Genomic DNA, 10,872 nt, shown 5'->3' with positions numbered 1-10,872 from the left:
AATTTTTTTTTTTTTTTTTTTTTTTTTTTTTTTTTACATTGCCCCTATTTTACATTTGAGCACCTGCCCCTGAGGAACTCTCTGCACATCCCTGCTTTAGCACCCATATAGTACATTCTGCAAAAATGTGTACTATTGTCTATATTTAGACCCATATACACTCTTGACTGATATTCCACAGTCTGTTCGGAAACCTTCTTTCAGTGAGTGCCTATGGGTCGCCGGAAGGAAAAAAATAAACTAAATAATATTTTAAACTTTTTTTTCATCAATATTCAAAGCTAGTGTGTCGATTTAATTATTTTAGAATATTACATAATTCATCATTGCCCGTTTGTCATGCATAATACATCAACCAATCATGATCTGGTACAAGAAGTCCAAATGTCAGTGGACAATAATGAGAAGTGGAGCGGTCATTTTCCGTTCTTGTTCATAAATCAGTTGAAAATTACATGGACAGACGAGCTAACATTTGTGAAGCAATCGGCATCTGCGGTTTGTCTCATTTTAAAAATCAAATTACATCGCTGAGAAAATGGATGCTAAATGACTACAAAAGCACTGCACAAAACCGTGCAGCGCAAAAAGTCGCAATAGTGGTAATCAGTGTTCAAATCCCTTACATTTATGTATGGTACACCGTTTACTATTTCATGAAACTATCATAAATAATGAAGCCCAAGTGCCACCTACAGGCCTATTATGTGAAGTGTAGGCTGGTGAAATAGTGACGTGAAAGGACTTTATTATATTAAAATATTTGATAATTATGCAGCATTAGGAAAGTGTTTTATGCTCATCAAGCCTGGATTTATTTTATCAAAAATACATAAAAAACTGTATTTAAAAAGAATAATTAAATTGTACTCAATTGTAAAATATCATTTATTTCTGTGATGCAAAGCTGAATTTTCAGCATCATTACTCAAGTCTTCAGTATCACATGATCCTTAAGAAATCATTCTAATATGCTGATTTATTATCAATGTTGAAAAGAGTTGTGCTGCTTAATTAAAAAAATTAAAAAAAAAAAAATTTTTGTAACCTGTGATACTTTTTTGGGGTTCATTGATAAATGAAAAGTTAAAAAGAACAGCATTTATTCAAAATAGAGATGTTTTCTAACAATATCAATCTTTACTGTCACTGTTTCTATCAATTTAACAAATCCTTGCTGAATAAAAACTAATTTCTTTCAAAATAAAAAAACAAAAAATACTGACCTCAAGCTTATGAGCAGTAGTGTATATTGTTACAAAAGTAATATTTTAAAGAAATGCTGTTATTTTTTAACTTTTCATTTATCAAAGAATCACAGGTGAAAAAGTATCACAGGTCTCCAAAATTGATAATAAATCTGCATTGCATAAAATGTATTTTAAAGTATTTTAAAATTTTGATCAAATAAATGCAGGCTTGATGACCATAAGTTACTTCTTGCAAAAATATAAAAAAATATAAAATAGTAATGTATCCAAACTTTTTACGTATATATATATATATATATCAAAAAAATACCGGTTCTCGGTACCCATCCCTACCCACGACCACCTAAGGTCTATATTTAGACCCATATACACTCTTAAGAAAAATGGTTCTAAACAGTACCAGAAAAGGGTTCTTCAGCTTGTAACAATAGCAGAACCCTTTTTGGTGCTAAATAGAACCTTTTTTTATAGGGTTCCATAAAGAACCAAGCTTTGAAAGTGCTATATAGAACCTTAAAGGTGCTATAAATAACCTTTTTAATGATAGTTTATTTTCATTAATATTAATATATTCGTATATTTATATCATTAATATTAGTTTTATTACACTCTAAAAAATGCTGGGTTAAATACAACCCAGTGCTGAGTAAAATAGGGACAAACGCCAAAATCATCACAATTAAAAGAACCAAAGACTTAAACTACTTCGGTCTTTGTGCATTGCATTTATTTAATACACAAGTTTCACAATTTGAGTTGAATTACTGAAATAAATGAACTTTTCCACGACATTCTAATTTATTGAGATGCACCTGTACATGTTCTCTTAAACTAAAAAGAGAAAAAGACATGATTGGTAGGAAACCAGTTACAGTTTGAAAGTTAAAAATAATAGACATTTTAAGAAAGAAATCATTTACCTGTTGAGAGTGTGTAGTTGGATGGCTGAGCTCCAAAAAATCAGTAATGAGCCATCTTTTTTCTTTTTTTTTTTTAGAGTGTAGCCTCTATTAGGGATTTACATTAAAACAACAACAACAGCAGCAGCAACAAAATATTGTGTGAATTAGGTACTTTTTTATTGACGTGAAATTGTAGCAAAAATGTCACTGCTCTTAACAACAGTTGACAATTGACATTGAACATGAATAAATACATGAAGAAGTAAAACACAAAATAAAAACAAAAAATATATGTGATGAAGACTAAATTCTAGTGAAATATCTTCACAATCCAATATGATGCCTTTAAGTCCATCATTTTGGTGTGACTGAGTGGCAGTTTCTCTCTGCAGATGATGAGATTGTGGAATGTGATGCATCTGAAATACACAATTAAGTTTAGAGCTGTCCATTTGCTTATGTAAAAACAATCATGTCTATGAAGGCCAAAAGCAAAAATGGAAGAATGTGAGCCCTTCACAATGTTAAAAGAAAAAATTGATATAAAGTCATGGGATAGCTTTAATATTTTTTGTGACTAGGTATGTTTATGCATAAACCCAAGTAATAATTACATTACATTTACATTTAATCATTTAGCAGACACTTTTATCCAAAGCAACTTACAAATTAGGGTAATAGAAGCAATCAAACTGACAAAAGAGCAACAATATATAACTGTTGTGACAAGTCCCGGTTAGCAAGGTTTTGTTTTTTTTTTATAATAAATAAACAGAATAAAAAGTAGATAGAAAAGAAATAGAATAGATAGAGCTAGTGTTAGAGGGTCAATTATTATTATTTTTTTTTATAATAATTCAAACAAAAACAAGTAGATAGAATAGAAATAGAATAGGGAGTTCTTGTGTTAAATTAAATAAAAAAATTCTAACAATATGTATTATAAATTCAATGTCTCTGTTACTTGCTTAGTGGAGAAGAGGAGAGAAGTATCCTCAGTGTAACAGAGCTGCTCACATTTACATGTGACCAAAAATCTAAAAAGAGGAAAGAACATGTTTGTTTGGAAACCAGTTAAAATTTTAAAGTTAAATTTGTATTTAAATTAAAGAATGAAATCATTTACCTGTTGAGAGTATGTTGACAGTCAGTCTGAGCTACAGAAAATCAGTCATGAGAAACTTTGACAGTTACAGATTTAAAAAACAAAAAGGGTGGGAATAAAGAACCCTAAACTCTAACACAAAGAACCATTTCAGCATAAAAGGGTTCTTCAGGATGCTGTGGTTCTAAATAGAACCGTTACTACATGTAAAGAACCTTTAAAGAACCATCTTTTTTAGAGTGTATGCTGCATCATATTCACATAATTTCATGCACACAAGTACCTTTTTTATTTTGGAGGAACAAATTTAACAAAAGTTGATATTGATATTATAAGACAGTTTAAAGGGGTCATCCTCTTTTGGAAGGCCAAACAAAGTAGTTTCGCTTTCACAATGAAACACACGGCGGGCTTGAGTGAGCGGTGGCGGGTGGGCTTGAGAATGGCACGATCGGCGGATTCGACGAAGGAGTGGCTGGGGGGCTTGCGGCAACCACATGTGACGACTGCTTGGACTCCGCTTCGTCCACAGTGAAAGCCGATCCGGCGAAAAGGAAAACTTGAAATCGCATCATATGACCCCTTTAATAAATACCCTAAAAGACCTCAAGTGCACATGAAATGTACCATTTGGGACAGGGCCACCCGAATGAATGCACATTTTGAACAAATCTGTTGATCAAATGATTCAATGACCCATGAAAAAGTCAGTCACTTGCTTCGTTCCTGAATGAATACATTTGAGAGATAGGTGGCGGTAATGCACTTATAAGTCTGCGATCTGCCGTAAAGCAAGAAGAAGAAGAAGACGCCTAATGCGCCGGCTGAAGAAGAAGACGCGAACGCGCTCAGGACAGTTCAGACATTGCGGTAAAAAACAGAGGTAAAAAACTATATAAATACTGTTCAGTTTCTTGCACAGACCGATCGTTTCGTGTCTTTACACATCAATGTATCGTCACGAGCCGCAGGGTTTAATTTGGTTTTGTTTGTGTATGTTTTTTGACTCTCAAAGCCGTGATTCCCATCCACTGACATTATAGGACTGACAGACTGCAACGGTTTGAGTTAAAAATCTTCGTTTGTGTTCTACTGAAGAAACAAAGTCACCTACATCTTGGATGCCCTGGGGGTAAGCAGATAAACATCAAATTTTCATTTTTGGGTGAACTATCCCTTTAAGATAGTTACTTGCCACCACCTTCTGGCAGATCTGGTTTTATATTTAAAATTATAATTGAACCTTTTCCATAATTTAATATTTCTATTTTCAAAATGTAATTTTTTTTTTAATTAGGTTGGTTTCAAAATGTCATACTGTATTCTAAACCAATGCAATGCAATGCAATAAATGCAATAAATTAATACTTGATACTCACCAGTGACAGTAGCACTGAAGCTCTTAATGACACTGATACTGATGTTGCTGCTGCAGCTGGTAATCTCCAGTTTATAAAGTCCAGAGTCTGTGGTTCTGGTGTTTGTGATGGTCAGAGATCCAGTCTGATTCAGCTTCAGTCTGTCTCTGAATCTCTCTTTACACTGAACATTTGTACAGATCTTACTCAGATTTCCATTGATTTCAGCGATGTGAGTGTCATTAAAATACCATTTCATTAAATCATTTGGGTTTTTTATTACAGCAGGATAAAAAGTGACAGATTCTCCCTCCTTCACTGACTTTCTCTTCATTTTATCTCGTTCAGCAGCAGAAACACCTGAAACACAAACCAACAGCAGCTGGAGGATCTTTTTGCTGAAAAAAAAAAGTGATTTTAAATTGTCAAGACTTGTTTTTAATCATAATGACTCACCATCTACATCAACAATGAATATCTTTTGACTGATTCTGATGCTGATGATCTGTAGTTGATAAAGTCCAGAGTCTGTGGTTCTGGTGTTTGTGATGGTCAGAGATCCGGTCTGATGATCCAGCTTCAGTCTGTCTCTGAATCTCTCAGTACCTTCATCACACTGAACATCTGTACAGATGTCACTGATATCTTTACTTATTTCAGCTAAGTAAATACCATTAAAATACCACCTCATTCTGCCTTGTTGGTTTGTTTCAACATCAGTGTGTAGAATGACTGAATCTCCCTCCATCACAGACACTTTATCTGTATCAACAACACTGAAAAAACCTGAAGAAGAAATGAACAGTTAATCATGAGCCAAACAAAAACAGGAAAGAGATGTGAAAATGTTGTGAAATGTTGTGAAATGTAACACATGCAAACAAACAGCAGACGAACATCACTGATTTACACATTCACTCATCAGATAAACATACATTTGACTCACTGATGATCTTGAGAACTTAATGCACATACAATACATGAATATTACATAGATAAATTTCACCCATCAAAATAATTAAGGAAACTGTGTTATTTTCCACTACATTAAAATACAATGTCATGTTTTTCTACAAACTTTGTTTTTGTTTTTAGTCCTGCTGTTTGAATCTCTCACAGAAATAACATGTTTTCATCTAGATTGTTTTTTTTTTTCATTTGGCAGAAGCTTTTATCCAAAGCAACTCACCAAGGTCAATAATCGTGCTTTATTATTTTGCTTTATTAAAAAATGCAGTCAAGGTGGACAGTTTTCACTTCTCGTAGTGCATCAGATACCTAGAAGATCAAACATTTATATTTTTGATATATAACTAAATTATACTCACTACCAACAATAAGACTGAATCTCTTTATGATGCTGCCGCCGCTGCTGCTGCTGATCTGTAGTTTATAAAGTCCAGAGTCTGTGGTTCTGGTGTTTGTGATGGTCAGAGATCCAGTCTGATGATCCAGCTTCAGTCTGTCTCTGAATCTCTCATCAGCATCTTCACACTGAACATCTGTACAGATCTTACGCTGATCTCCAGTGATTTCAGCAATGCGAATGTCATTAAAATACCACGTCAGCAAATCATTCTGGTATTTTATTACGCCAGGATCTAAAGTGACAGATTCTCCCTCCTCCACTGACATTTCATCTGATTTAACAGCAGGAACACCTGAAACACAAACCAACAGCTGCTGGAGGATCTTTTTGCCGATAATAACAAACTACATAACATGAAAGAACTGTGGAAATGAAAATGATTGTGACAAAATGTCCACATTTATGAACATATTTTTCATACTTTTTTCATCAGGTTCTCTGCACTTTGGATTCTTGGTTAACTAAACCAGGTCTTTTTAACCTTCTTAACAAAACTCTTAAAGCTCAAAAGTTAGGTCAAATGTTGGGTTAGGCCCGTCTCCACCGGTGGGGATCAGGTTTTGCCTGGCCCACCCAACTGGTGAGCTTGGCCTACCATGGGCCCACCCCATCCAATCACAGAATTGCTCTGGTGTCCAGTGTAAGTTTACTCCAAACACCCATTAGATTCAAGCAGAGTGAATTGGTGTGACAGGAATTCCCCCCTCTCTGACAAAGCATTCAGTAATTGCTTCACTCTGAGTTTTCCATTTCCCACTAAACACATTATTCACATGATTTAAACATAATGACTCACCATATAAAGCAACAAAGAAGATCTTTTCACTGATTCTGCTGCTGCTGATGATCTGTACTTTATAAACTCCAGAGTCTGTGGTTGTGATGTTTGTGATGGTCAGAGATCCAGTCTGATGATCCAGCTTCAGTCTGTCTCTGAATCTCTCATCAGCATCTTCACACTGAACATCTGTACAGATAAAACTGAGATCTCCATTGATTTCAGCCACTCGAATGCCATCATAATACCATTTAATATATTTTTGTTGGTTTGTTTCAACATCAGTGTGTAGAGTGACTGAATCTCCCTCCTTCACAAAAACTGGCAAGATGGCTCTAAAACCAAAAAGACCTGAAGAATAAACAGAGAGTTAGTCATAAGCCAAACAAAATTGTAAAACAGGAATGTGCAGTGGAAATGTTTTTCTACAGATCATAAAGACTGAGTAGCACAATGTAATGTAACACATATGCAAACAAACAGCAGAAGAACATCATCATATATTTATACATATACATGTATTTGTGCATTGAGACAACCAAGTATTTTTTATAGACTCATAATGAATGTTATGCAGATGAATATTACCCATAATAATACTGTGCTATTTTCCACCACTTTAAGATACAATGTCATGTTTTTCTACAAAGTATTGTTCTTATTTTTAGTCCTGTTGTTTGATTCTCCCACATAAACATGTTTTCATTTACATTTTCATACATGTGGCAGAAACATTTATTCAAAGCATCTCACATTTAAATTAAATTTGCTCAGTTTATGTACTGATGTAAAATATATCAACAATTACTCAAGGTAGGAGGACATGTTACGTTTAGAGGTTTTGAAGTCATTTGACCTAAGGATTTACAAAGACCCCATTTTCACAGTATTTGTACCGTACTTTATTTTTCAGTCACACCACTGAAACTGATCTGATCTGGGTTGCATTTTAAACTGTGTCACATTTTCCATTTGGTTTTATCGAAGAGAGATTGTAACAAATAAATGTTTTTTTTTTTTACCATACATAAGTAAACAAAAAAGCAATTAGAGCTAAATTTATATCATCACATGATACTCACCAGTGACGGTAACATTGAAGCTCCTTATGATTCTGATACTTCTGCTGCAGGTGATCTGTAGTTTATAAAGTCCAGAGTCTGTGGTTCTGATGTTTTTGATTGTCAGAGATCCAGTCTGATGATCCAGGGCCAGTCTGCCTGTAAATTTCCCATGAGCATCTGTACAGATATCAGTGTGATCTCCAGTGATTTCAGCTATTTGAGAGCCAGTAAAATGCCATCTAAATGTCATTCTGTTTTGCTGGGTTGTTGTAACATCAGTGTGCAGAATGACAGAATCTCCCTCCATCACGGACACTCTTCTTGTATCAACACCGAAAAAACCTGAAGAAGAAATTAACAGTTAATTATAAGCCGAACAAAAATAAACCATGGTCTGTCTGAATACTCAGTTCTGATTGGCTGGAACGTGTGCGTTCAAACCACTGAACGCAGAGATAGCTCCAGTCAGTTTAATCTCCGTTCTTAATGGGAACAACAGATTTTGTGTGAAAATAATTTATACAAGTAGTTTATTTTGTTTAAAAATCTTAGAAATGTATGAGGTGGCAAGGGGGGGCTTTTACCCCCCACACACGGGGTAAAAGGCTCACCAGCATGGGGCAAAAGGCACACAGTAGTGATACAAATACATTAGCTAAAATATTGTTTTGAATGTTTTTTTGAACAAGTTAATACTTGTTCAGAACAATCACTTTAGCAAAGTTTGTACTATATTCTGCTTATTTTGATCAATAAAATAATTTGATTTAAATGTACAAGATTTGGTTTCAAACACAATGACTCACCATATACAGCAACAATTAATGTCTTTCTACTGATTCTGCCGCTTTTGCTGATGATCTTCAGTTCATAACGTCCAGCGTCTGTGGTTGTGATGTTTGTGATGGTCAGAGATCCAGTCTGATTGTCCAGCTTAAGTCTGTCCCTGAATCTCTCATCAGAATCTTCACACTGAACATCTGTACAGGCCTGTCTGCAATCTCTACTGATTTGAGCTATGCAAATGTCATTAAAATACCATTTCATTCTAACCTGTTGGTTTTTTTTAATATGAGGGTTTAGAATGACTGAATCTCCCTCCATCACATGCACTGACACTTCATCTGTACAGACACCAGACACACCTGTAGAAGAAATAAACAGTTAATCATAAGCCAAACAAATTTATATAACAGATGTGCTGTGAAAATGTTTTTCTACAGATCATAAAGATTGTGGGTCTTATTTTTACTCCTGCTGTTTGAATCTCTGAAGTTTTTATTTGCATTTTATTCGCCAGAAGATTTTCTCCAAAGCGACTCACATTCAAGTAGCCTACATTTGATCAGTTTAGGCGATTTCTATTTATTCATTGTATTGATGCTACGTCACTTTTATGTGTTTTTATACCAAGTCACTACACCTGAGCAAAAACAGAGACCCCTTTAGCTGTCTCCAGTTATCCCTACTTGAACAGTTTGGCCATAATGTTTTTAATCCACGCCTCTGAAACTGATATGGGCTGTGCATCGTTCATTTTTATATGCGTTGTTGACCAGAAAAGAGATAGTAAAGAATGTATTATAATGGTCGAGCAAACTACAAACAACAATTTATGTCGAATGTAAATCGAGTAGAGCTGATCAACGAAACTTCCTCACGTTCGCTTTTATCACTGACCGAATATTGTCCTCATTTGTAAGTCGCTTTGGATAAAAGCGTCTGCTAAATGACTAAATGTAAATGTAAATGTATAAACATGACTTACCGTACGCGATTAAATACATGAGCGATGAGAGCAAATTTGAGACGTGCTTCATTTTCAAAAAAAAAATTCCTAAAATGAATGCAGATTCAGTTACGTAAACATACTCTTGTTCCTTTACATTACAGGAGACCCCATTGTTTTATTAAAGTGAACGTAATGATTTGGGAGGCTCCCTTACGCACTGCAGAGCGATGTAGTGACGTTTCGTTACGGTCTTTAATTATTAATGATTATATACGGTTATTTTTAAAAAGAAAGAAAATGAAAATAATGCATTGATAAACCATAAAGCAATCTACTACGGCAACCATAGTTTGGTCAATAGTTACTATATTTATTGTTCCTGATATACAATCATATTTTAATATGGGATTGTGAGAAAGCCCTATAGCCACACCCCCTAGTGGCACGTAGCGCAGTTAGGAGCGGACATTTTGTCTCGACAGCAGTAGGTTACAAATCAGGCTGGCTGGACTGTTTATTCAACTTTGTATATGTTTTACCAGTGTGTAAATGATTACGGGTGAGTTTCCATATATAATTTGTATTTGTAATCTATATTATTGATCTGAATGTCGATATTTGCCCGTAAATTGAACGCATCTTAAACTGCGTCACAAACGAAAGTGAAATCGAAAGTGAAACCAAACGCTTTCGTATCGGACTTTGAGCTTTATAATAAGTGTATTTCTATTAGAATACAAATGATTATGTTCACTTCCTAGTTACATATCACCCGGTTTGTTCAATATTGTTTGAAATGTCAAATTTGATGACGTTGCACTTTCCCTGCTTGTAATATTGAGCATACGCAACAATCGCGCAATCTGCTTGTAATTGTTTACTTTATTTACTAATATAATCGGCAAATAATGTATGTTACTTAATATATTACTTAATAACTGAATGTTTGTGTCATTTACTGATATATTTACCACTGTTTTCTTTGTATCTCTTCTGTCTATTATAGACCACATGTGTGAAGTAACATATACAAATCTCCTTTGATTAAACAAGTTAAATTGGGATTCCCCCTCCTGTTTCTCTTACCGGAAACACACACCACCATCTTGGCTGCACTACACCTGAACCCACTGAGCGTCCCATACGCTCGTATAGATGTTTTCCTACAAAACCACCACTGGCTCTGCACCCCTTTACCTAAATTCATTACTTCAGACTTATGTGCCCTCTAGAAGCTTGCGTTCTGCAAGTGAACGTCGCTTTATTGTGCCATCCCAAAGAAGCACAAAATCACTTTTACGGACTTTTAAATTAAATGTTCCCTCCTGGTGGAATGACCTGCCCAAATCAATC

The 10,872-nt window shown here is 34.8% G+C and overlaps 1 protein-coding gene across 2 annotated transcripts in view; it reads right to left on the bottom strand.

Moving 5' to 3' along the window:
* Positions 1-9,715, bottom strand: part of LOC107707595 (uncharacterized) — a 10,287-nt gene extending 572 nt beyond the window's left edge. Inside the window, exons 1-7 of one of the 2 annotated variants that reach the window (XM_016511672.1) lie at positions 9,556-9,715; positions 8,594-8,932; positions 7,806-8,129; positions 6,742-7,074; positions 5,905-6,237; positions 5,033-5,362; positions 4,598-4,936 (exon numbers count right to left, since the gene is read on the bottom strand). In XM_016511672.1, the coding sequence (XP_016367158.1) occupies positions 4,598-4,936; positions 5,033-5,362; positions 5,905-6,237; positions 6,742-7,074; positions 7,806-8,129; positions 8,594-8,932; positions 9,556-9,607 (2,050 nt within the window). In that variant the 5' untranslated portion in view covers positions 9,608-9,715. Of the gene's footprint in view, positions 1-4,597; positions 4,937-5,032; positions 5,363-5,904; positions 6,238-6,741; positions 7,075-7,805; positions 8,130-8,593; positions 8,933-9,111; positions 9,137-9,555 lie in introns of those variants that run through there. The other variant, XM_016511673.1, reaches the window with a different exon arrangement.
* Positions 9,716-10,872: the final 1,157 nt, after the last annotated feature.

This window comes from Sinocyclocheilus rhinocerous, unplaced genomic scaffold (genome assembly GCF_001515625.1).
Source record: "Sinocyclocheilus rhinocerous isolate Xijiao unplaced genomic scaffold, SAMN03320098_v1.1 scaffold1707, whole genome shotgun sequence".
NCBI classification, from domain to species: domain Eukaryota; kingdom Metazoa; phylum Chordata; class Actinopteri; order Cypriniformes; family Cyprinidae; genus Sinocyclocheilus; species Sinocyclocheilus rhinocerous.
The sequence above is the reverse complement of the archived record's forward strand: the minus strand, read 5'-3'. Positions and strand labels throughout refer to the sequence as shown.